Source organism: Heterodontus francisci, chromosome 48 (assembly GCF_036365525.1).
Source record: "Heterodontus francisci isolate sHetFra1 chromosome 48, sHetFra1.hap1, whole genome shotgun sequence".
In the NCBI taxonomy this organism is placed as follows: Eukaryota; Metazoa; Chordata; class Chondrichthyes; order Heterodontiformes; family Heterodontidae; genus Heterodontus; species Heterodontus francisci.
Window position 1 is genome coordinate 6197399 of NC_090418.1, and position 27452 is coordinate 6224850.

Sequence of the window (27452 nt, forward strand, 5' to 3'; positions counted from 1 at the left end):
GACATGAACCCACCACAACCTACTGATGTGTGGAATGTTGTTCTCTAGGACAGAAAAAAATGAGTAAGCAACTTTTCTTTTTATTTGTTTCATGGGATGTGGGCATCGCTGGCTAGACCAGCATTTATTGCCCATCCCCAATTGCCCTTGAGAAGGTGGTGGTGAGCTGCCTTCTTGAACCGCTGCAGTCCATGTGGGATCGGTACACCCACAGTGTTGTTAGGGAGGGAGTTCCAGGATTTTGATCCTGCGACAGTGAAGGAACGGCGATATAGTTCCTAGTCAGGATGCGTGTGACTTGGAGAGGAGCTTGCAGGTGGTGGTGTTCCCATGCATCTGCTGCTCTTGTCCTTCAAGGTGGTCGAGGTCGTGGGTTTGGAAGGTGCTGTTGAAGGAGCCTTGGCACGTCGCTGCAGTGCATCTTGTAGATGGTACACACTGCTGCCACTGTGTGTCGGTGGTGGAGGGAGTGAATGTTTGTAGATGGGGTGCCAATCAAGCGGGCTGCTTTGTCCTGGATGGTGTCGAGCCTCCTGAGTGGTGTTGGAGCTGCACCCATCCAGGCAAGTGGAGAGTATTCCATCACACTCCTGACTTGTGCCTTGTAGATGGTGGACAGGCTTTGGGGAGTCAGGAGGTGAGTTATTCGCCACAGGATTCCTAGCCTCTGACCTGCTCTTGTAGTCATGGTATTTATATGGCTGCTCGAGTTCAGTTTCTGGTCAATGGTAGTCTCCAGGATGTTGATAGTGGGGGATTCAGCGATGGCAATGCCGTTGAATGTCAAGGGGAGATGGCTGGATTCTCTCTTGTTGGAGATGGTCATTGCCTGGCACTTGTGTGGCACGAATGTTACTTGCCACTTATCAGCCCAAGCCTGGATATTGTCCAGGTCTTGTTGCATTTCTACACGGACTGCTTCAGTATCTGAGGAGTCACAAATGGTGCCGAACATTGTGCAATCATCAGCGAACATCCCCACTTCTGACCTTATGATGGGAGGGATGCATGACGTGGGGTTCAAGGCCCAATGTTTAGGAGTCTTGCCCCGTGTACATCTTGGAAGAGCGAGACACAATGCAGAAACACGGGCGACTCAATAGAGTTCATGATGGCCTAGATTGCACGTGATCTGTTGAAGGAATGGCCTAGATGGGCCGCATGGCCATCCATCATCCTGCACTCTCTTGCCTCATGCAACTGATAAATACCAGTATCCCAAGCAATTGGAAAATTAAGTCTGGTTTATTGTGTGCTTGCCATTAATTACTAAAACTTCATAAATTAGTAGAATTGCCCAACTTAGTTTGAATTAAAGATTTTTTGAAAAAGGAACTTGCGACTGACATGAGATCAGACCAGAGCCAAATTAAAGTCCTTCACTTCAAACTGGATGTGGAAGACTCCCATGTCGAACTGTTCCATCTCATCACCCTCCAGGTCCAACATCTTCAGAGATTTGATCGGAAAAACCAGGCCAGGCCGGCAGCCAGAGTTATCCCACCGAAACGTAGGAGGGTGTCAACGGAGGGCAACGCCGCCATAAGCCAGGAGCTCTCCGTCGGGGTGCGCGGAGCCTCAGCAGGTAGCGGTTCAGGCTGGAGCATTTCCTCCACGGTAAGTCTTCCGAGCTCGCACAATATCTGTAAACACGGAGACATTATTTTCTGGTGAACTTCCGTCTTGTGAGGGATTCACACAAGTAATTGGGAGCATCTTAGTTACGAAGGCTGGCCAAAAGATTTGACAAGTTGTTTCTTCAGTGAAGGAAATCTGCCATCCGAACCTGGTCTGGCCTACATGTGACTCCCGAGCCACAGCCATGTGGTTGACTCTTAACCGCCCTCTGAAATGACCCAGCAAGCGAGAGCTTGTTGCTACCTGGAGCAGACATCATCTCTCACCTCATGGATGCTCCATTGTCGAGTATAGGCAAGGTGAGATCACTAGTTTTTTTGGTCTTTCAGTGAATAAAGGGCTACGGGGATAGGTTAGAAAAGTGCAGTTGAGGTAGAATATCAGCCATGATCATATTGAATGCCAGAGCAGGCTCGAGGGGCCGAAGGGTCCACTCTTGTTCCTATTTCTTATGTTTTTCAGTTGGTACTTCAGGCATTTCAGGGCTGGAATGATCTCTTGGACTAATTTCAATTGCCTAGATGGTTCACGGAGGAATTTCCCAGAATCCACTTTCCCTCAAATTGGTGTGGGCATTTATCTGGTTTCTCATCTCTCCCAGGAGATCACCTGGTTTTGTGTGGGCTGTGAAGTGTAACTATTGTGAAACATGTGGAGGAGAGGGGCCAGGCTGGATGAACCAGAGGACTCCCTCAGCACTGCCCCAAAGTGTCAGCTTAGGTTACTGCTCAAGGCTTAGTGAGGAGTCCCATAATCGCACATCATCCCAAACCCACCATGGATTGGACAGTCGCACATCATCCCAAAGCCACCAGGGACTGGACAGTCGCACATCATCCCAAACCCACCATGGATTGGACAGTCGCACATCATCCCAAACCCACCATGGATTGGACAGTCGCACATCATCCCAAACCCACCATGGATTGGACAGTCGCACATCATCCCAAACCCACCATGGATTGGACAGTCGCACATCATCCCAAAGCCACCAGGGACTGGACAGTTGCGCATCGTCACAAACCATCAGCTCCTGCTCAATCATACACTTTCCCAATAACTCCCCCCAACAAATCTCATTCCATCCATGGCTCCGAAGAGTTTCACTTACCTCGTGAGCTGCCCTCTCGCCCGACTGCACTGCACCATCCATGTAACCAGCCCACTCATCGGCCAATTCTGTCCCTGCAAAATGGATTCTGCCAACAGGCTGGCGTAAGGCCCTAGAGGATGAGCGACAAAGCATTAGGCAGCGGTGTGGGTCAGGCAACACACAAAACTAATCGGAGAGCGTTAGCTTAACCTGAGGGTAGGCTGACAAGAGCAAGCCCTTCAAGAGTTCATACAATATTGAACATTGAAACAAGATAAAAAGCTGATCTTTGTTGGTGTGGCTCCCCCTGTGGCTCAATAAGTAACTGCACCCCATGAGGATGGTCCCAGTTACGATGGGTGGTGTGTTGCTGTGTTACTCCTGGCCTAAGGAAGAGGGAAATTTATCCCGGAATCTCGCAGGAGGACTTTGGTATCTTGAATGTCTGTGGGATCTTCTAGCCAGTTGCCCACTGTAACTGGCAGTTGGGTTAACTTCTGCCGAGGTTACAGAGGGTGAACCCCTCTCCTGTGGAAAGTCTACCCCTGGCTGAGGTGGGGATTAGTGTGAATCCCAAAGAGGGGGAAAAAAATTCGGCAAATAGCGGAAGACTTGCATTTATATGGCGTCTGCTGCAGTCTCAGGATATCCCAAAGCGCTTTCCAGCTAATTTTGTACCGTAGGAAGCCTGGCAGCCAATTTATGCACAGCAAGATCCCACTAAGAGCAATGTAATAATGACAGGATAATCTGTCTTGGTGATGTTGATTGAGGGGGTAAACATTGGTCCAGGACACCAGGGAGAACTCCCCTTGCTCTCTTTGAAACGGTGCCCATGGGATCTTTTACATCCACCTGGGAGGGCAGACGTGGCCTCGGTTTAGTGTCTCAGCTGAAAGACGGCACCTCCGACAGTGCAGCACTCCCTCAGCACTGCACTGGGAGTGCCAGCCTAGATTATGTGCTCCAGCCTCTGGAGTTGGGCTTGTAAGGAGGCAAGTCAGAGGCACAGTGTGTTAAAACGGGAATATACCCTGCCTCACACTGTTTGCTTTCACATGGCGGAGTGTGGGGCTGTCAAAGATTGCGCGAGAGATTTCCCTTACAGAGAACACACCTTAGATGTGCTATTAGGGAGAGTTGCAAAGCAAAGGTTAGATGTGCCCACATAGAATGCAATGAATAACATGAAATGTCAACAGACAATAGACCACACTGCTCATTTGATTCTTACATAGACAGTGGGATTGAATGATGGTGGAAACCCTTCACTGCTAAATGAATTACGTTCTTGAGAATTTTGGCAAAGAAAACATATGACATGTTATTAAATCTTTGACGCATTTTTCTTTTAATAAAATAACACCCTTTCTCTGTAGCCTCTTCCAGCTCCAAAACCCTCTGAGATCTCCGAACTCCTACAATTCTGGCCTCTTATGTATTCCCCAGTATCCATCGCTCCACCATTGGCGGTCGTGGTTCCAGCCCTAAGCTCTGGAATTCTCTCCCTAAACCTCTCCGCCTCCCTCTCTCCTCTTTTAAGACGCTCCTTAAAACCGACCTCTTAACCAAGCCTTTGGTTGCCTGTCCTAATATCTCCTGAAGTGTCTCGGTGTCAAATTTTTGTTTGATTATCTGTAGCACCTTGCGATGCTTTACTATGTTAAAAGTGCCATATAAATGCAAGTTTCATATGTCTCATAAAATAAAAACTGATCGTGAGGAAAGGGACAAAAGACCTGAGATGGCAGATAGGCAGATCCTTCACCCTGGATCATCAACAATTGAGTGGATCTTCTGCATTGGACAATCATGGATTGAGTGTGCACACTCTCTCTACTTCAGCATTTGTTTAATTCTCTCTTGCGACCAGCAGTTAAGAAAACAGAAGACGATTCGAAGAAATCAGAGTGTATTTTAGGGATGAAGACGGTTGGAAATGCAGAAAGCAAGATCTTGGCTTGGCTAAAACTCACTCTCCAAAGGACGTGAGGACCCCTGGACCAAATGAACTTGAATAACATCCCCCAGAGTAGGTTTCCTCCATCCAGTTCTTCTCAATGTAGTCTTTAGGCTGAAGAGGCGTAAAGAGAAGGGAAGAGGTTTGCGTGAATGAAGCCAAATTTGTTACAGACTCATCCATCAGACACCTTCAAATCACTTCGAAATTAGGGGCTGTTAGATATGTTGGAGACTCCAATGGAGAAACACACTGGTGCACAGAGTTATAGAGTGAGACAACACAGAAACAGGCTCTTCGGCCCATCATTATATATTATAATAATAATCTCCTGAACACACATCCACCATCTCTCACTCATTCACCAAGCTCTAATCTGGTTTTCTCTCTTCCAAGACATCTCACAGAGACACAGAGTTCACGCCTGTCACTGACCTCGATAGGCTAGCTTCCAGTCTCCTGGCCCACTGGAAATGTCTCCAACCTCAGGTTTTTGACCGAGCTCTCTCTCCTTTATCTCCTATCTTTTCGTCTCCCACCTCTCCTTCCCCACCTCTCAACTCCCCGCACCTCTCCATCTCTCTTTCCCCCATGTCCCCCTCTCCATCCCCATCTCCACCATCTCTAAACTCTCCGCACCCCTCCTTCCCCAAATTCCTTCCCTCAACTCACATCTCTCGTTCTCTCACCCCTCCTTTCGCCATTTCCCGTTCCCTCCCAACTCGTCCTTCCCCACCCCCTCCCACCTCCCACCTCTCCCCAGCTCTCACCTCCCAATGCCCTATTCTCCCACCTCTGTGCGTCAATAGCCCATTGTCTGCACACGCATAATCCCCCAGCTCTGTTCTCGGTGGCCTTGCTGTCCTCTAAGTCCCAACCTTTGCTATGCCCAGTGCTCCTTACAATAACTTCTGGGAATAGGGGGGCGGCAGGTCGAATAATCAGGTGTGCTACTCACATTCAAAAACTCCTTCATCTTAAAGATTTTGGCATAATGTTTGCACACAGATTCCTTCCTAGCAACAAAGAAAATGAAAGACCTGAATATCTCAGACAAGAGAGTGGAAAACAGTGACAATAATAATAAATTATGCCGTCTCCTCCTCGTGCCAAAATCAAAATTCCTCACACCATGGCCAACCCAAATTCATTCCTCCATAAGAAATAGGAGCGGGAGTGGGCCATTCGGCCCCTTCGAGCCTGCTAACCCATTCACTCAGACCTTGGATGATCTTCTCCCTCAATACCACCTTCCCGCACTGTCCCCATATCCCTTAGTCTTGAATATAGAGAATTCCCAACATTTCACCACTCTCTGACTGAAGAAATTCCTCCTCATTTTCTCAGGATGTCAATAGATACTGTGGAACTGCTCCCCTCCCTCTGCCTCCTTCTCCCCCTACCATCTACAACTCGTGTTTGCCGTCACCTAGTCACTGCTTCATATTTTGTCTGGTCTTTCCCTCTCATCTTTTCAATTTTGATGACTTCTTGCAGTACGGATCTTGGCTCTTCACATCTACAATGACAAATATTCTTAAAAGCAGAAGTTTTAGGGCTAACTTCTTCCAATTTGGTGATTAACCACCCCCCTGGAGGTCTCCTCCTACTCTGCAATCAACCGCTCTACAATAGATAGAAAGAACCTCAACAGTTTGATTCATCACATCCCCTACATGACCACTGACTGGACAGTCACACCCTCCCAACTGCCCTTCCCCTAACCATCAGGAATTGGACAATTGTAACCTCCCAACAGCCCCATCTCGACACAACCAATAGGGTTTTCTTTTTACCCTTTCACAGGACGTAGGCATCGCCGACAAGGGCAGCATTTATCACCCATCCCCAACTTTCTGCAACTGAGTGTCTTGCTAGACCATTGCAGAAGGCAATTAAGTGTCAACCACGTTGCTGTGGGTCTGGAGTCACATGTAGGCCAGACCAGGTAAGGATGGCGGATTTCCTTACCTAAAGGGCATTAGGAAACCAGATGAGTTTTTAAACAACAATCCAGTAGATTCATGGTCTCTGTTACAAAGACTAGCTTTCTACTCCAGATTCATTTGATTAACTGAATTTAATTGCCCTCAATGCCGTGGTGGGATTTGAACTCCTGTCTCCAGATTATTAGTCCAGTTACCTAACCACTATTCTACCGCTGCCACAGACTGTCAGCCCCAGCCCAGCGGTCCCCTCCCCACTAGGAAGTGGACCATCCCAACATTTTGTTGCCGTCTGCTCACGACCCTTTGCTCCGTCGAAATCATCCCGTTGATTGTCTCGTTCGACCCAACCTTCGCTCCGGGGTGTCCAGGCTCATTCTCCGCGCGGTGCCTGCCTGGATGAAACCCATGATGGCCGGGTGACTCCCATCGGGCTTTGTGTCATCGATGCTGAAGTCAACAGGCCCAGTATCCGACATGGAACAGCCACTGAAACCTGGGGGGGGGGAGGTGGGGGTGGGTGCAGGATGGAGGGAGAGGGGAGGTCAACCCAACTTGAACAATGAATGGAACAGAGCACAACGTCCAAAACCTCAGCACATTGGGGTGGGGAAAAAAACACCTCTTACGCCCTCTATGCTGGAGTTCAAAGTTCAAATGTGGCGTTGCTCAGCTATTTTTCAGCCCCGTTGCTATGGGTGATGGAAATAGGAACTGGGGTAGGCCACATCGCCCTGTGAGCCTGCTCTGCCATTCAACATGGTCATGGCTGATCGTCTACCTCAAACTCACCTTCCTGCCCGATCCCCATATCCATTAGTTCCCTTAAAACCCAAAAATGTATCAATCTCAGTCTTAAATATACTCAAAGACTGTGGCCTCTGGGGTAGAGAATTCCAAAGATTCACAACCCTCTGAGTGAAGAAATCTCTCCTCATCTCAGTCCTAAATGGTCGTCCCCTTATCCTGAGATTGTGACCCCGTGTTCTAGACTCTCCAGCCCAGGGGGAAACATCCTCTCAGCATCTACCCTGTCAAGCCCTCTAAGACTTTTCAATCAGATCACTTCTTAATCTTCTAAACTCCACAGAATATAGGCCGAGTCTACTCAATCTCTCCTCAGAGCACAGCCCTCTCACCCCAGGAATCAGCCTAGTGAACCTTTGCTGCACTCCCTCTAAAGCAAGTACATTGTCCTTTAGGTAAGGAGTACAACACTGCGCACAGTACTCCAGCTACCTTACCTCTCTCTTTCCAGAAAGCTTCATCATAAAACGTGACGGTCTTGATGACTGAACCCATTGGCATCCGCTGGATCAATTGGCTCTTCCTGGCGGGCAGCGGAGGCTGGAAATGGATCATCTGCAGAATGGCATGTGGCACGGCCGAGATGGCAAACCGCGCCTAGGATGGCAGGAAGGGTGCGGATAATGAGACAGGGATGAGGCACAGAGAGGTGAACACAAGGTCACGGTGAACCCGCATATCTGCAAAGTCCCAGAGACTCTCCCTGGACCAGACTCCGAGCATTTCATTGACCATGAGAAGCGAGTCTGTCAGTAACCCCTCTCCCCCGAAGTGCCCTGTGTTACTGACTGTATCTCTACTGATGTTAATCCAGCTCTCTCACACTGTCACTCAGTAACCCCTCTCCCCCGAAGTGCCCTGTGTTACTGACTGTATCTCTACTGATGTTAATCCAGCTCTCTCACATTGTCACTCAGTAACCCCTCACCCCCCAGCACCCTGTGTTACTGACTGTATCTCTACTGATGTTAATCCAGCTCTCTCACACTGTCACTCAGTAACCCCTCTCCCCCCAGCGCCCTGTGTTACTGACTGTATCTCTACTGATGTTAATCCATCTCTCTCACACTGTCACTCAGTAACCCCTCTCCCCCCCTGCACCCTGTGTTACTGGCTGTATCTCTACTGATGTTAATCCAGCTCCCTCACACTGTCACTCAGTAACCCCTCTCCCCCGAAGTGCCCTGTGTTACTGACTGTATCTCTACTGATGTTATTCCATCTCTCTCACACTGTCACTCAGTAACCCCTCTCCCCCCAGCACCCTGTGTTACTGACTGTATCTCTACTGATGTTAATCCAGCTCTCTCACACTGTCACTCAGTAACCCCTCACCCCCCAGCACCCTGTGTTACTGACTGTATCTCTACTGATGTTAATCCAGCTCTCTCACACTGTCACTCAGTAACCCCTCTCCCCCCAGTGCCCTGTGTTACTGACTGTATCTCTACTGATGTTAATCCAGCTCTCTCACATTGTCACTCAGTAACCCCTCTCCCCCCAGTGCCCTGTGTTACTGACTGTGTCTCTACTGATGTTAATCCAGCTCTCTCACACTGTCACTCAGTAACCCCTCTCCCCCCAGTGCCCTGTGTTACTGACTGTATCTCTACAGATGTTAATCCAGGGTCCTCACACTGTCACTCAGTAACCCCTCTCCCCACAGTGCCCTGTGTTACTGACTGTGTCTCTAGTGATGTTAATCCAGCTCTCTCACACTGTCACTCAGTAACCCTTCTCCCCCCAGCACCCTGTGTTACAGTCTGTATCTCTACTGATTTTAAACCAGCTCCCTCACACTGTCACTCAGTAATCCCTCTCCCCCCAGTGCCCTGTGTTACTGATTGTATCTCTACTGATGTTAATCCAGCTCTCTCACACTGTCACTCAGTAACCCCTCTCCCCCCAGTGCCCTGTGTTACTGACTGTATCTCTACTGATGTTAATCCAGCTCTCTCACATTGTCACTCAGTAACCACTCTCCCCCCAGCACCCTGTGATACTGACTGTATCACTACAGATGTTAATCCAGCTCCCTCACACTGTCACTCAGTAACCCCTCTCCCCCAGTGCCCTGTGTTACTGACTGTATCTCTACTGATGTTAATCCAGCTCTCTCACACTGTCACTCAGTAACCCCTCTCCCCCCAGTGCCCTGTGTTACTGACTGTATCTCTACTGATGTTAATCCAGCTCTCTCACACTGTCACTCAGTAACCCCTCTCCCCCCAGTGCCCTGTGTTACTGACTGTATCTCTACTGATGTTAATCCAGCTCTCTCACACTGTCACTCAGTAACCCCTCTCCCCCAGTGCCCTGTGTTACTGACTGTATCTCTACTGATGTTAATCCAGCTCTCTCACACTGTCACTCAGTAACCCCTCTCCCCCCAGCGCCCTGTGTTACTGACTGTATCTCTACTGATGTTAATCCAGCTCTCTCACACTGTCACTCAGTAACCCCTCTCCCCCCAGTGCCCTGTGTTACTGACTGTATCTCTAATGATGTTAATCCATCTCTCTCACACTGTCACTCAGTAACCCCTCTGCCCCCAGTGCCCTGTGTTACTGACTGTATCTCTACTGATGTTAATCCAGCTCCTTCACACTGTCACTCAGTAACCCCTCTCCCCCCCTGCACCCTGTGTTACTGGCTGTATCTCTACTGATGTTAATCCAGCTCCCTCACACTGTCACTCAGTAACCCCTCTCCCCCCAGTGCCCTGTGTTACTGACTGTATCTCTACTGATGTTAATCCAGCTCTCTCACACTGTCACTCAGTAACCCTTCTCCCCCCAGCACCCTGTGTTACAGTCTGTATCTCTACTGATTTTAATCCAGCTCCCTCACACTGTCACTCAGTAATCCCTCTCCCCCCAGTGCCCTGTGTTACTGATTGTATCTCTACTGATGTTAATCCAGCTCTCTCACACTGTCACTCAGTAACCCTCTGCCCCAGCGCCCTGTGTTACTGACTGTATCTCTACTGATGTTAATCCAGCTCTCTCACACTGTCACTCAGTAACCCCTCTCCCCCCAGTGCCCTGTGTTACTGACTGTATCTCTACTGATGTTAATCCAGCTCTCTCACACTGTCACTCAGTAACCCCTCTCCCCCAGTGCCCTGTGTTACTGACTGTATCTCTACTGATGTTAATCCAGCTCTCTCACACTGTCACTCAGTAACCCCTCTCCCCCCAGTGCCCTGTGTTACTGACTGTATCTCTACTGATGTTAATCCAGCTCTCTCACACTGTCACTCAGTAACCCCTCTCCCCCCAGTGCCCTGTGTTACTGACTGTATCTCTAATGATGTTAATCCAGCTCTCTCACACTGTCACTCAGTAACCCCTCTCCCCCAGTGCCCTGTGTTACTGACTGTATCTCTACTGATGTTAATCCAACTCTCTCACACTGTCACTCAGTAACCCCTCTCCCCCCAGCGCCCTGTGTTACTGACTGTATCTCTACTGATGTTAATCCAGCTCTCTCACACTGTCACTCAGTAACCCCTCTCCCCCCAGTGCCCTGTGTTACTGACTGTATCTCTACTGATGTTAATCCAGCTCTCTCACATTGTCACTCAGTAACCCCTCTCCCCCCAGCACCCTGTGTTACTGACTGTATCACTACAGATGTTAATCCAGCTCCCTCACACTGTCACTCAGTAACCCCTCTCCCCCAGTGCCCTGTGTTACTGACTGTATCTCTACTGATGTTAATCCAGCTCTCTCACACTGTCACTCAGTAACCCCTCTCCCCCCAGTGCCCTGTGTTACTGACTGTATCTCTACTGATGTTAATCCAGCTCTCTCACACTGTCACTCAGTAACCCCTCTCCCCCCAGTGCCCTGTGTTACTGACTGTATCTCTAATGATGTTAATCCAGCTCTCTCACACTGTCACTCAGTAACCCCTCTCCCCCAGTGCCCTGTGTTACTGACTGTATCTCTACTGATGTTAATCCAACTCTCTCACACTGTCACTCAGTAACCCCTCTCCCCCCAGCGCCCTGTGTTACTGACTGTATCTCTACTGATGTTAATCCAGCTCTCTCACACTGTCACTCAGTAACCCCTCTCCCCCCAGTGCCCTGTGTTACTGACTGTATCTCTAATGATGTTAATCCATCTCTCTCACACTGTCACTCAGTAACCCCTCTGCCCCCAGTGCCCTGTGTTACTGACTGTATCTCTACTGATGTTAATCCAGCTCCTTCACACTGTCACTCAGTAACCCCTCTCCCCCCCTGCACCCTGTGTTACTGGCTGTATCTCTACTGATGTTAATCCAGCTCCCTCACACTGTCACTCAGTAACCCCTCTCCCCCCAGTGCCCTGTGTTACTGACTGTATCTCTCCTGATGTTAATCCAGCTCTCTCACACTGTCACTCAGTAACCCTTCTCCCCCCAGCACCCTGTGTTACAGTCTGTATCTCTACTGATTTTAATCCAGCTCCCTCACACTGTCACTCAGTAATCCCTCTCCCCCCAGTGCCCTGTGTTACTGATTGTATCTCTACTGATGTTAATCCAGCTCTCTCACACTGTCACTCAGTAACCCCTCTCCCCCCAGTGCCCTGTGTTACTGACTGTATCTCTACTGATGTTAATCCAGCTCTCTCACACTGTCACTCAGTAACCCCTCTCCCCCCAGCGCCCTGTGTTACTGACTGTATCTCTACTGATGTTAATCCAGCTCTCTCACACTGTCACTCAGTAACCCCTCCCCCCCCAGCGCCCTGTGTTACTGACTGTATCTCTACTGATGTTAATCCAGCTCCTTCACACTGTCACTCAGTAACCCCTCTGCCCCCAGTGCCCTGTGTTACTGACTGTATCTCTACTGATGTTAATCCATCTCTCTCACACTGTCACTCAGTAACCCCTCTCCCCCCCCTGCACCCTGTGTTACTGGCTGTATCTCTACTGATGTTAATCCAGCTCCCTCACACTGTCACTCAGTAACCCCTCTCCCCCCAGTGCCCTGTGTTACTGACTGTATCTCTACTGATGTTAATCCAGGGTCCTCACACTGTCACTCAGTAACCCCTCCCCCCCAGCACCCTGTATTACTGACTGTATCTCTAATGATGTTAATCCATCTCTCTCACACTGTCACTCAGTAATCCTATCCCCCCCAGCACCCTGTGTTACTGACTGTATCTCTACTGATGTTAATCCAGCTCCCTCACACTGTCACTCAGTAACCCCTCTCCCCCCAGCGCCCTGTGTTACTGACTGTATCTCTACTGATGTTAATCCAGCTCTCTCACACTGTCACTCAGTAACCCCTCTCCCCCCAGCGCCCTTTGTTACTGACTGTATCTCTACTGATGTTAATCCAGCTCCCTCACACTGTCACTCAGTAACCCCTCTCCCCCCAGCGCCCTGTGTTACTGACTGTATCTCTACTGATGTTAATCCAGCTCTCTCACACTGTCACTCAGTAACCCCTCTCCCCCCAGCGCCCTGTGTTACTGACTGTATCTCTACTGATGTTAATCCAGCTCTCTCACACTGTCACTCAGTAACCCCTCTCCCCCCAGCGCCCTGTGTTACTGACTGTATCTCTACTGATGTTAATCCAGCTCTCTCACACTGTCACTCAGTAACCCCTCTCCCCCCAGCGCCCTGTGTTACTGACTGTATCTCTACTGATGTTAATCCAGCTCCCTCACACTGTCACTCAGTAACCCCTCTCCCCCCAGCGCCCTGTGTTACTGACTGTATCTCTACTGATGTTAATCCAGCTCTCTCACACTGTCACTCAGTAACCCCTCTCCCCCCAGCGCCCTGTGTTACTGACTGTATCTCTACTGATGTTAATCCAGCTCTCTCACACTGTCACTCAGTAACCCCTCTCCCCCCAGCGCCCTGTGTTACTGACTGTATCTCTACTGATGTTAATCCAGCTCCCTCACACTGTCACTCAGTAACCCCTCTCCCCCCAGCGCCCTGTGTTACTGACTGTATCTCTACAGATGTTAATCCAGCTCCCTCACACTGTCACTCAGTAACCCCTCTCCCCCCAGTGCCCTGTGTTACTGACTGTATCTCTACTGATGTTAATCCAGCTCCCTCACACTGTCACTCAGTAACCCCTCTCCCCCCAGTGCCTTGTGTTACTGACTGTATCTCTACTGATGTTAATCCAGCTCCCTCACACTGTCACTCAGTAACCCCTCTCCCCCCAGTGCCCTGTGTTACTGACTGTATCTCTCCTGATGTTAATCCAGCTCTCTCACACTGTCACTCAGTAACCCTTCTCCCCCCAGCACCCTGTGTTACAGTCTGTATCTCTACTGATTTTAATCCAGCTCCCTCACACTGTCACTCAGTAATCCCTCTCCCCCCAGTGCCCTGTGTTACTGATTGTATCTCTACTGATGTTAATCCAGCTCTCTCACACTGTCACTCAGTAACCCTCTGCCCCAGCGCCCTGTGTTACTGACTGTATCTCTACTGATGTTAATCCAGCTCTCTCACACTGTCACTCAGTAACCCCTCTCCCCCCAGTGCCCTGTGTTACTGACTGTATCTCTACTGATGTTAATCCAGCTCTCTCACACTGTCACTCAGTAACCCCTCTCCCCCCAGCGCCCTGTGTTACTGACTGTATCTCTACTGATGTTAATCCAGCTCTCTCACACTGTCACTCAGTAACCCCTCCCCCCCCAGCGCCCTGTGTTACTGACTGTATCTCTACTGATGTTAATCCAGCTCCTTCACACTGTCACTCAGTAACCCCTCTGCCCCCAGTGCCCTGTGTTACTGACTGTATCTCTACTGATGTTAATCCATCTCTCTCACACTGTCACTCAGTAACCCCTCTACCCCCCTGCACCCTGTGTTACTGGCTGTATCTCTACTGATGTTAATCCAGCTCCCTCACACTGTCACTCAGTAACCCCTCTCCCCCCAGTGCCCTGTGTTACTGACTGTATCTCTACTGATGTTAATCCAGGGTCCTCACACTGTCACTCAGTAACCCCTCCCCCCCAGCACCCTGTATTACTGACTGTATCTCTAATGATGTTAATCCATCTCTCTCACACTGTCACTCAGTAATCCTATCCCCCCCAGCACCCTGTGTTACTGACTGTATCTCTACTGATGTTAATCCAGCTCCCTCACACTGTCACTCAGTAACCCCTCTCCCCCCAGCGCCCTGTGTTACTGACTGTATCTCTACTGATGTTAATCCAGCTCTCTCACACTGTCACTCAGTAACCCCTCTCCCCCCAGCGCCCTTTGTTACTGACTGTATCTCTACTGATGTTAATCCAGCTCCCTCACACTGTCACTCAGTAACCCCTCTCCCCCCAGCGCCCTGTGTTACTGACTGTATCTCTACTGATGTTAATCCAGCTCTCTCACACTGTCACTCAGTAACCCCTCTCCCCCCAGCGCCCTGTGTTACTGACTGTATCTCTACTGATGTTAATCCAGCTCTCTCACACTGTCACTCAGTAACCCCTCTCCCCCCAGCGCCCTGTGTTACTGACTGTATCTCTACTGATGTTAATCCAGCTCTCTCACACTGTCACTCAGTAACCCCTCTCCCCCCAGCGCCCTGTGTTACTGACTGTATCTCTACTGATGTTAATCCAGCTCCCTCACACTGTCACTCAGTAACCCCTCTCCCCCCAGCGCCCTGTGTTACTGACTGTATCTCTACTGATGTTAATCCAGCTCTCTCACACTGTCACTCAGTAACCCCTCTCCCCCCAGCGCCCTGTGTTACTGACTGTATCTCTACTGATGTTAATCCAGCTCTCTCACACTGTCACTCAGTAACCCCTCTCCCCCCAGCGCCCTGTGTTACTGACTGTATCTCTACTGATGTTAATCCAGCTCCCTCACACTGTCACTCAGTAACCCCTCTCCCCCCAGCGCCCTGTGTTACTGACTGTATCTCTACAGATGTTAATCCAGCTCCCTCACACTGTCACTCAGTAACCCCTCTCCCCCCAGTGCCCTGTGTTACTGACTGTATCTCTACTGATGTTAATCCAGCTCTCTCACACTGTCACTCAGTAACCCCTCTCCCCCCAGCGCCATTTGTTACTGACTGTATCTCTACTGATGTTAATCCAGCTCTCTCACACTGTCACTCAGTAACCCCTCTCCCCCCAGCGCCCTGTGTTACTGACTGTATCTCTACTGATGTTAATCCAGCTCCCTCACACTGTCACTCAGTAACCCCTCTCCCCCCAGCACCCTGTGTTACTGACTGTATCTCTACTGATGTTAATCCAGCTCTCTCACACTGTCACTCAGTAACCCCTCTCCCCCCAGCGCCCTGTGTTACTGACTGTATCTCTACTGATGTTAATCCAGCTCCCTCACACTGTCACTCAGTAACCCCTCTCCCCCCAGTGCCTTGTGTTACTGACTGTATCTCTACTGATGTTAATCCAGCTCTCTCACACTGTCACTCAGTAACCCCTCTCCCCCCAGTGCCCTGTGTTACTGACTGTATCTCTACTGATGTTAATCCAGCTCTCTCACACTGTCACTCAGTAACCCCTCTCCCCCCAGTGCCTTGTGTTACTGACTGTATCTCTACTGATGTTAATCCAGCTCCCTCACACTGTCACTCAGTAACCCCTCTCCCCCAGCACCCTGTGTTACTGACTGTATCTCTAATGATGTTAATCCAGCTCCCTCACACTGTCACTCAGTAACCCCTCTCCCCCCAGCACCCTGTGTTACTGACTGTGTCTCTACCGATGTTAATCCAGCTCCCTCACACTGTCACTCAGTAACCCCTCTCCCCCCAGCGCCCTGTGTTACTGACTGTATCTCTACTGATGTTAATCCAGCTCTCTCAGACTTTCGGCACCAGGACTGTAATCAAACTGAGATCATCAATATGAGCCAATAAAAATATTGAAGTTTCTATCGACACTGAGAACTAATGGATGTTGGAACAATTCTGAATCTTTGCCACCTTTCTGGTGTACAAACCCTTTTTCCTGTTGCCTATTGCCTAGCTCTGTGCCCCTGATTGCTGTGGGTTAGACAGGGTAGGTGTATTTCCTATTCCCAGGCCTGTATCGATGTAGCTATAAACCAGCTATGAAGAGGTCACTCGATCCATTCCCCACTCTGCTCCCTGCCTGTCCCCTCCCTCTGGCAGCACAGCTGAGATAAGCTACTCCATCTACTTGGGACTCCCATTCACCTTGTGCTATTCCTCCATCACTCCCTCTCCCCCTTCTCTCTCTCCTCCTCCATTTCCCTCCCATCCCCTCTACATCCCACAGGCCACCCTCCACTATCCTCTTCCTCCTCAACTCTTGTTCTCCTCCTCCACTTGCCTCCTCACTTCCACTTCTCTCCTCACCTCCATTCATCTCCTCCTGCTCACACCTCCTCAATTCCCACTCTCTTCCTCACCTCCATCCCTTGCACTCTCCTCTTCCTCCACTCTACATCTCTCCTCAACTCCTCAGTTCCACTCTCCTCCTCCACTCCCCTCATCCTCCTCCCCTCCTCCTCCTCCCCTCCCTGCATCCTCCACTCTCCTTGTCCTCCTCCACTCTCTCTTCCCTCACTCTCTCCCTCCCCTCCAACTCCCCGTGAACTCAGACCCAGCCCTTCTAGATTGAACTCCCTCGAGGGGGATTCCTCTGCCCTCCAACAGCGCTGATCACTCCTCACCCTGAATGCCTCGCCCCCCTCGCTGGTGACGGTCACGCCATCTTGCTCCTGCACCACTCTGACCACTGGCGACCGCAGGCGGACCCTGTCCTTCCCTATCCGCTCGGCCAATCGCTCGCTGATCGTCTGCGCTCCTCCGACAAACTTTCGTTCCTGCAAAACCGAAGGAGGGAAGGCAGTCACGGCCAGAGCAATACCAATCATCATGCAACGTAGGAACATGAGGAGGCCATTCAGCCCCTCAAGCCTGTTCTGCCATTCAATGAGATCATGGTCAATCTGTATCTTAACTCCATCTACCCGCCTTGGGTGCGTAACCGTTAATCCCCTTACCCAACAAAAATCAATCTCAGTTTTGAAATTTTCAATTGACCCCCCAGCCTCGACAGCTTTTTAGGAGGAGAAAGTTCCAGATTTGCACTCTCCAATGTGTGAAGAAATGCTTTGCTCTAAGTTTAATGTTATGTGATTGCAGCAAAAGTAAACTTTCCCTCCTCGTCCTTCTTGACCTGTCTGCAGCCTCTGACCCATCCTCCTCAAACGCCTCTCCCTCACCTTCACCTCTGGTGTCCCCCCCCCCCAACAAGGATGTATCCGCGGCCCCCTCCCATTTTTCATCTACTTGCTGCCCCTCGGCGACATCATTCGAAAGCACAGCGTTAATTTTCCACATGTATGCTGATGAAACCCAACTCTACCTCAGCACCACTTCTCTCAACTCCTCCACTATTGCTAAACTATCAGACTGCTTATCCGACGTTCAGTACTGGGAAGACTGAAGCCATTGTTTTCTGTCCCTGCTCTAAACTCCGACTCCATCCCTCTCCCTGGCAACAGTCTGAGATTAAGCCAGTCTGCTTGCAACCACGGTGTCACATTTGACGCTGAGGTGAGCTTCCGGTCACATATTCGTGCCATCATTAAGACTGCCCATTTCCACCTCCGTAACATGGCCCGACTTCGTCCCTGTCGCAGCTCATTTGCTGCTGAAACCTTCATTTATGTCTTCGTTACCTCTAGACTTGACCATTCCAACGCACTCCTGGCTGGTCTCCCACATTCTACCCTCCGTAAACCTGAGGTCATGTAAAACTCTGCTGCCCGTGTCCTAACTCGCACCAAGTCCCGTTCACCCGGCACCTCCCCCCCCCCCCCCCGCAACCCCCCCACACCCCATGCTTGCTGACCTACATTGGCTCCCAGTCAAACAACATCTTGATTTTAAAATTCTTATCCTTCGAATCCCTCCATGACCTCCCCCCACCTATCTCTCTAACCTCCTCCAGCCCTACAACCCTCCGAGATCTCTGCGCTCCTCCAATTCTGGCCTCGAGCATCCCCCGACTCCCATCGCTCCACCATTGGCGGCCATGCCTTCAGCTGCCTGGAGCCCCAAGCTCTGGAATTCCCTCCCTAAACCTCTCCGCCTCTCTCTCTCTCTCTCTCCTCCTCCTTTAAGACGCTCCCTTAAAACCAACCTCTGTGACCAAGCTTTTGGTCACCTGTCTCTAATATCTCCTTATATGGCTCGGGTGTCAGATTTTGTTTTATAATGCAGCTGTGAAGCGCCTTGGGATGTTGTATACGTTAAAGATGCTAGATAAATATAAGTTGCTGTTGGCGCCTCCTTGTTCTGGACTACCCCCCGCCCCCATCAGGGGAAATGATTTCTCTCCACATACCTTACCAAAGGCATAGAGGGATATGGAATTAATGCAGGCAGGTGAGATTAGTATAGATAGGCATGATGGTTGGCATGGACGCGATGGGCTGAAGGGCCTGTTTCTATGCTGTACAACTCTATGACTCTAAATCCTTTAATCATCCTAAACAGCCCGATTCGATTACTCACTTCCCTCCTGATGCCAAGCTCCTGCAGGCCAACTGAGCAACCAGTAATATAACCTGAAACACATCTCACACTGTATTCAGCGGAGTTTCTCACACGGTAAATAGCCAGTAAGAAGGAGTGAAGAATCACCCTGTATTCCCCGAGTGGTTTTGTCCGGAACTCTGGCTCAGACAGGTTGCAAACCGAAGCAGCTGGCCATCAGTAAAGATGCAGAGAAAACCGCCTACTCATTGCCAAAACCTCCCCAAGGCTCTCTGCCCAACACGCTCCGCCAGGAGGAAATCTTTTGGCGGTGGATGCAGACTCAACGATCGCCTTCAGAAGGGAGTTAGGTAAAGAGCTGAAGGAGAAAATATCGGAGGGGAAAGAGCGGGGGAAGTGGGTCTTCGAAAGAGCTGGCACAAACTCAATGTCAGAGTTCACTGTGGTGCCATTCGGCCCATCGAGCCCATGCCGGCTCTCTGTCGAGCAATCCAGTCAGTCCCATTCCCCTGCTCGATCCCTGCAGCCCTGCAAGTTAATTTCCTTCAAGTGCCCACCCAATTTCCTTTTGAAATCATTCATCGTCTCCACTTCCACCACCCTCGTAGGCAGCGAGTTCCAGGTCATTAGCACTCGCTGTGTAGAAAGGGGTCTTCCTCGCATCTCCCCCTGCCTCCCTCACCCCCCCGTATCTTCAGTCTGTGTCCCCTAGTCCTTGTACTTGCTTCTGTGCCGTAGTCTTCTATCAGTCTAAGATACTATGACCCTTTCCAAGGTCACGACCCTGTGTAAAGTTGTCCTAATTCAAGCAAATAGAAGCAACACACTGCAGATGCTGGAAATGTGAAATAAAAGCAGAAAGTGCCGGAAATACTCAGCAGGCCAGTTCTGATGAGAGGTCACAGACCTGAAACGCGAACTCTGCTTCTCTCTCCAAAGACGCTGCCGGATGCCCTGTGTATTTCCGGCACTTCCTGTTTTTATTTATGATTTAAGCAATTTGGCAGCTCTTCAGGGAGGGGTTGTGGCAATCGCAGGGCGCCAGTGGGAGCAGAGCCGTGGAAGTGTTCACCCTGTCCCGGTCACTATTCCTCCCCCAGTCCACACCGCCTAAGTAAAACCCGACTCACCTCATTGCTGTTGGTGGGATCTTGCTGTGCGTGTACGGCGGGTGCCACATTGCGGTCCAATATTAATGTGAGATATTTTAGAGATGTGATAAGGCGCTATATGAATGTAAGGTTCCTTTGATATTGCTGTAAGATTGATTTAGGAACTCGAATTAAGAAATAAGTTGCATTTATTGAGCAGCTTCCACATTCTAAGGGCACCCCAAAGTGCTTCATAACCAATCAATTCCCATTGAAGCCTCCTCACTGTTGTTCTGTAGGTAAACACATAGGAAGAAGATGAGGCCATTCAGCCCCTCAAGCCTGTTCCGCCATTCAATGAGATCATGGTTGATCAGCGACCTAACTCTATATCCCTTAATACCTTTGATTAACAAAAATCTATCAACCTCAGATTTAAAATTAACAATTGATCCAGCATCAGTTGTCATTTGTGGAAGAGAGTTCCAAACTTCTACCACCCTTTGTGTGAAGAAGTGTTTCCTGAAAGGTCTGGCTCTAATTTTTAAACTCCGCCCCCTAGTCCTAGACTCCCCGACCCGCAGAAATCGTTTCTCACTATCGAACCGATCTGTTCAACTTAATATGTTGAAAACTTCAACCAAATCACCTTTTAATCTTCCAAATTCCAGGAATACAAGCCTAGTTTGCGTAATCTCTCCCTCTAATTTAACTCTTGACGTTCAGGTATCATTCTGGTAAATTCTACACTGCACTCCCTCCGAGGCCAATATATCCTTCCTAAGGTGTGGTGCCCAGAACTGCTCCCAGTAACACAGTAACATGGCAGCTAATTTGTGCACAGCAAGCTCCCACAAAGAGCAAAGAGATAATGACCTGAGCGATCGGTTTTGCGGGCTGAGGGATGAATGTTGTCCAGGACACCTAGGCAGAGCACTCGTGCCATGGAACCTTCTACCCCCACCTGAGGTGGAGGGGGGTGGGGGTGGGTGCCAAAATTTCGGTTCAATGTCATATCCAAAAGACGGCACCTCAGACAGTGCAGCACCCCTCCGGTGTCGGCCTGGATTATGTGCTCAAATCTACGGAATGGGGCTACAGCCCGAGACTCCAGGGAAATTCTGGAGGGTTGCAACCACAGTGTCCCAGGTATTGAGTGAGGAAGAGGATTGCTTCCGAACAAACGCCTCACCTGGGCCCCGCCAGAGATATTGCTCATCATTTCGATGCCTTGTCCGCACCGTATTGCCCACAGCAGGCAGAGCGTTGAAATCTCATGAGCTTCCACGCAGAACAGCGTCTTAACGAAGATATTCAGTAGACTCTTAGTGGATCTGCTCGGAGAGGAAGCAGAGCAGGCGAATTAGCAGAGAGCAAGTCAATGGAGGGAACTGCAAAGCTCAGCCAGGCTACCGGCCGGCCTCACGGTTAATACACCAGAATAGTCCGATACCCCTGTCTGGCTCCACTGGTGAACAGGTCCAACACTGGGAGTTCCTGTCCCAACCAAACATAGTCAGGGAACCCAGCAATATGGGGTGATACAGAGAGAGAGAGAGAGACCCCCTAAGACAATAGGATAAGAGAGAGAAAAGGAGACAGAGGGGAGAAAGCAGGGGGAGGAGAGAGGGAGGGGAGAGAGGGGGAAAGAAAGGGAGAAAGAGAGGGGAAAGAGAGGGGGGAGATAGAGAGGGGAGATAGAGAGGGGAGATAGAGAGGGTGGGGAGATAGAGGCAGAGAGGGGGGAGAGAGAGAGGAGGGAGATAGAGGGGGATAGAGGAGGAGGGAGAGAGGCAGGAAGAGGGGGAGAGAGGAGATGATGGGAGAGCTGGCATGGACGTGTTGGGCCGAATGCCCTCCTTCTGTGTCGTAAACATCTGTATGAATATGAGAGAGGGGGAGGAGAGAGAGGGAGAGACCCCCCCATACAACAGGGTAACAGAGAGATAGGGAGTGAGAGTGAGAGAGAGAGAGAGAGTGAGAGAGAGAGAGAGCCCACGGAACAGGGTAAAAGAGCGAGAGAGAGAGAAAGATCCCACAGAGCAGGGTAAAACAGCCCCATTAACAAGAGACTTCAGTTATGGGTTGTCGGGGGGTGGTGGGGGGGGGGGGGGGGGGGGTGGTGGGGGTGGTGGTTTCCTGTTTGATGCTGGGATTATCAATCCCAGGGTGAGTAATAGACAGTGAACATGCCGTACTCAGCCCACACCATCCGCTCAATGAATTCCTTGGCTGTCATGGAGTCCAGCTGCTCGGCACTGGGATGTTTCCAGGGAGACGTTTGAGGGATCTGCAACACAAGGAAAACAAAGAATTTTCTCAGCAACCAGCAACATGACCTCTGGCTGACACTCCTACCCTCGCTCCTGTCCAAGAGTGCAAAGTCGTGCTGCTTTTTGAATTCATTGTTGGGATGTGGGCAAGGCATCATTTGTTGCCCATCCCTAATTGCCCAGACAAGTTGGTGTCGAGCACCCTTCTTCAGCCGATAGTCATGGTTTATGTACAATGGAGGGGCTCATTAGGTCACTTCAGAGGGCAGTTAAGAGTTGGCCAGGTTGATGTGGCTCTGGCGTCACATATAGGCCCAGAGCCCAGGGGAACAGTAGTGAACTAATTCTTTCGGGGTTGACAGGGTAGATGCTGAGAGATTGTTCCCCCCCTGGCTGGGGAATCTAGAACACAGGGGCTCAGAATAAGGGGTCAGCCATTTCGGACTGAGTTCAGGAGAAATTTCTTCACTCAGAGCGTTGTGAATCTTTGGAATTCTCTACCCCAGAGAGCAGTGGATGCCCAGTCGTTGAATATATTCAAGGCTGAGATCGATAGGTTTTTGGGCACTAAGCAAATTAAGAGATATGGGGATAGTGGGGGAAGGTGGAGCTGATCGAGGGGCCGAATGGCGTACTCCTGTTCCTATGACTTATGTTCCAGTGGATTTTTATGCCAATCTTCATGGTGACTTGCACCAAAACCAGCATTTTTATTTCCAGATTTTTTTTTTCAAAGCTGAATTCAAAATTCACAACCTGCCATTGTGGGATTTGAACGCACGTTCTCCTGGATTATTCGCCCAGAAATATCACCACCGTAGCCTCAATATCAGGCCCCTAACACCACTGCCAGGGCTGAGATCAGCTCATTCCACCCTGGCTGGGGACCTTTCCCATTGACAAGTCCATCATCGTAGACGTCAAATACAAAAGGCATCTCTTAAACTGTACTAAGGGCACTGCAGTGTTTGATTGATCTGCGTTTGATGGTATCGGTCTGAGTTCACTGTTTTGATTGATTGGGCCTCCTGGTGGAGCTGCTGAGCAAGAGTGGAACTGTGGGAGATTTCTGGAAGCATTCACACTCAACACATGGCTCTCAAGACATGTACTTAAATCATGTAAGTTAATCTGCTTTAAATAAACCAGTTGATTATTTAACACCTTTAATTTGATATCTGCATTGCTCAGAGTTAAATTGGATATCAAAATTAAACCCGGTCACCCAGCATAAAACAGGCACCATTTTTTTCAGGCAGTTCAAGTAGATCTTTGGGGGGTGTTAAGTCCTTCTAAGGCCACACCTCGAGCTACTGTGAGCAGTTCTGGGCAGCACACTTCAGGAAGAATATATTGGCCATGGAGGGAGTGCAGTTTGATCTACCAGAATGGTGTCTGGATTCCAAGGGTTAGGCTATGCAGAAAGATTAAATAAATTAGGGTTGTGTTCCTCAGAATTTAGACGATTAAGGGGTGATTTCATCGAAGTTTTAATTAAAGGGGAACAGAGGGTCGATAGAGTGAAGCTATTTCCACTGGTTGGGGAGTCTAGGACTAGGGGGCACTGTTTAAAAATTAGAGACTGTTTTCTCAGGAGTGAAATTAGGAAGCACTTCTTCACACAAAGGGTGGTAGAAATTTGGAACTCTCTTCCACAAATGACAATTGATGCCGGATCAATTGTTCATTTTAAACCTGAGATTGATAGATTTTTGTTAATCAAAGCTAATAAGGGATATGGGGCAAATGCGGGTATATGGAGTGAGGTCGCAGATCAGCTGTGATCTCTTTGAATGACGGAACAGGCTCAAGGGGCTGAATGGCCTCATCTTGTTCCTGTATTCACCTTGGTTCGTGTTTTATTATAATTGAATTACCCTGCTTGTTAAGTAGCAATTATCTGAAAGGTATTCACAATCACAAAGGCTGCGACTTTCTTCTTTCATCTTTGAATCGACCATTATTGTGTGCACGGGAGTGGGGTCCGTGGCCACTGTTTATCATAGCCTGTGATTTCCTGCACAGGATGACTCAGGGATCGGACCTCCGACACATCGACATCTCAGCACTAATCTGTTCCCAACAGACACATTTTTTTGTAAATTCGCCCGCAGGTTGCGAAGATTGCCTTGGATTCAACACCAGCTGAACCGAGCCTGGCCAGTACACCCCAGGGTAAGTGTGATGCCAGGGGACAACTCCCACTCCTCCTCCGAGTGTCTGGATGTGGAGTCGGACGACTCAAGTGGAAGCAATTTAAACTCGTGTCGCTGCCGTTGCTAGAGGGGATTGACCCCCTCTCGTGGCTCATGTGGGCGAGTGGGACTCAGTTACCTGTCAGCTCCTGACTGTTCTCTGCAAGACTCTATGACTCCCTGTTTCTAAGGCTAGTTACTTTTGGGTTCAACAGTGGCGCAGTGGGTAGCACTTCTACCTCTGAACCAAAAGGTTGTGGGTTCAAGTCCCCATCCAAGACCTGTGTCCCAAAATCCAGGCTGACACTCCCAGTGTAGCACTGCAGGAGTGCCACACTGTCAGAGGTGCCATCTTTCAAATGAGATGTTAAACCAAGGCCCTTTCAGACAGTTGTCAATGATCCCCTGAGACTATTTCAAAGAAGAGTAGGGGGAGTGTCTCCCTGGTGTCCTGGCCAATATTTATCCCTCCATCCAACATCAATAAAACAGATTACCCATCCGTTGTCACAATGCTGTTTGTGGGAGCTTGCTGTGCGCAAATTGGCTGCCCCGCATCCTACGTTGTGATCACGCAGACAATACGCACCTCGGCTGCCATCTTGTCGATGGTACGGATGGCGTTGTTTAGGTCCAGGAGGCCAATCGGATTGTAGATGGGCGGGATCACACCACTGAACCTCCGCACCGATCCCTGAAAGGTTAAAGGGTCACTTCAGAACAAAGCCTGTACTTTAATTGGCAGATTCTCGCTCTTCGTTCCCTCCTCGAGCAACGTTTTTCTGAATGGGGGATCGCGGCAGAGTTACAAGTCGCGGTGTGTAGCGAGGTTGAAAAGAATGAGAAAGAGAGAAAGATATGAATCATTACAACGGGAATGTGCTGCCTGAAAGGGCGGTGGCAGCAGATTTAGTAGTAACTTTCAAAACGGATTTGGATAAAGACTTGAAAAGGAAACAATTGCAGTGCGATGGGGAAAGAGCAGGGGGGAGTGGGACTAATTGGATAGCTCTTCCAAAGGGCCAGCACAGGCACAATGGGCTGAATGGCCTACTTCTGTGCTGGATGTTTCTCGAATTTCATTAATTTAAGTGCCCCTCAATGTGGCCAGGCCCAATGGTTGCGGGGGTCCTGTCTCCAGTCACTTGCCCCAGCTGGCCATGGACCCAGATGGTGAGAGTGGGCAGGATATTGAACTGTGGAAGCCAACACAGCCCATCCTGATTGCTGCCCTCGCCCAAACCCGGGCACGCTTTGGCGGCGGGCGGCACTGGGCTACGATCGGGAGCAGCGACCCTGGCCGATTCTCCCCACTTTCCTGACACCTCTGCTGCCGCCGGGGCAAAACAAGCACACAGAGCAGGAAAGGACCGTTCCCACTCTGTGGGGTGGTGTACCAGGTGGGGGTAGTGACTCGGAGTAGGGGCTGGGGTTGTGGGGTGTTTGGGGGGGGGGGAGGTAGCGAGTGCCTCATTAAGCTCTTAGAAATTAAAAATTGTTATGAAATCACTGAAGGAAGTACAAAATTCCACCCACTGTGTATTCAAGTAAGGTCACATTCCGTTACACCAGCTGTTGCTGTTGTCCCGAGGAATACGTGGAATTCATAAGAGCATAGCATACGGAATAGGAGCAGGAGGAGACCATTCAGCCCCTTCAAGCCTGCTCCACCATTCATGGCTGACCTTCTAGCTCAACTCCACCTTCCCACACTATCCCTTGATTCTCTTTGTATCCAAAAATCTATCGACCTCGGTGTTGAATATACCCAGTCACTGAGCATCCACAGCTCTCTGGGGTAGAGATTCCCAAAGATTCACCACCATCTGAGTGAAGAAATTTTCCTAGTAAAATGCAACGTCCTTGTTACGCTTACCAAAATGTAATCCCTCACATTTATCGTGTGTTGAAATTCATTTGCTAATTATTTGCCCATCTTGCAGGTTTATTAATGTCCTCCTGTAATTTTTTGCAGTCCTCCTCACTATTGCCTATCCCTCCCAATTTGGTGTCATCCGCCAATTTAGAAAATTCCCAGCTTCCGCCACTGTGAATAGTTTACTCCTATTCTCTGCTTTCCGTCTTACACCTATCCCTCTGCAACTTGTCCCTTGACTCCACATGTTCTGACCTTATTCATTAGTCTATTATGTGGTACCTTATTGGAGGTCTTTTGGGAATCTAGATATATTACATCTACTACATTGCCCTTATCTACCCCCTCTGTTACCTCTTCATAAATTTCAATAGGGTTGGTCAAGCAAGATTTTCTCTTTGGAATTCCATGTTGACTCTGTATTATTATATTTTTATGTCACATTACTCTGGCATTTGATCTTTACCTCTGATCCCCTCCGAATGACCCCACCCCCTCGGCACTCCTCATTTACCTGAATCTCAATCAGGCTGTATTGCGAGTCATCCACCAGATACGTCTCCACCCCCAGCTCCTTGGCCAGCCGCACGATGTGGTTTTGCATGGGCCCAATGTAGGCTCCTCCAACGTCCGTGTACCCGAACCGCGGGTCCTGTCAGAGTCAACAGTATAGGAGAGAAAGGTCACGAGAGGTCACTGGATGGGGATGGGGGAGCAGTAGCAGCAGAACTGAACCGGAGTGAGTGGGGGGGGGGGGGGGGGGTGGGGGCGGGGGGCAACTGCCTGAGAGGGTAACTGGTACATCAGCACATCCTCCATCTACCCCATTCACACTGAGTAGTTTGTAATCTCACCGAGAGAGGGCACTGGGTAGCGGTATTATAGAATAAAGTATCAGGCAGCAGGGGACACTCTCCTGAGATTAGGACTGAGACACATTGTAGAGGGAGCTTTACTCTGTATCTAACCCCGTGCTGTACCTGTCCTGGGAGTGTTTGATGGGGACAGTGTAGAGGGAGCTTTACTCTGTATCTAACCCCCGTGCTGTACCTGTCCTGGGAGTGTTTGAT

At 49.8% G+C, this 27452-nt stretch overlaps 1 protein-coding gene across 3 annotated transcripts in view; it reads right to left on the reverse strand.

Annotated features, from left to right (window-relative positions):
- Positions 1-1226: 1226 nt before the first annotated feature.
- The window catches only part of LOC137357342 (amine oxidase [flavin-containing] B-like), a 41377-nt gene continuing 15151 nt past the window's right edge, over positions 1227-27452 (reverse strand). For 2 of the 3 annotated variants that reach the window (XM_068023597.1, XM_068023598.1), the window contains exons 4-15: positions 26897-27034; positions 25096-25200; positions 22237-22328; positions 21231-21372; positions 17114-17266; positions 7882-8041; positions 6989-7133; positions 6121-6210; positions 5650-5707; positions 4708-4805; positions 2750-2861; positions 1227-1643 (exon numbers count right to left, since the gene is read on the reverse strand). In XM_068023597.1, the coding sequence (XP_067879698.1) occupies positions 1452-1643; positions 2750-2861; positions 4708-4805; positions 5650-5707; positions 6121-6210; positions 6989-7133; positions 7882-8041; positions 17114-17266; positions 21231-21372; positions 22237-22328; positions 25096-25200; positions 26897-27034 (1485 nt within the window). In that variant the 3' untranslated portion in view covers positions 1227-1451. The remainder of the gene's footprint in view (positions 1644-2749; positions 2862-4707; positions 4806-5649; positions 5708-6120; positions 6211-6988; positions 7134-7881; positions 8042-17113; positions 17267-21230; positions 21373-22236; positions 22329-25095; positions 25201-26896; positions 27035-27452) is intronic. The other variant, XM_068023599.1, reaches the window with a different exon arrangement.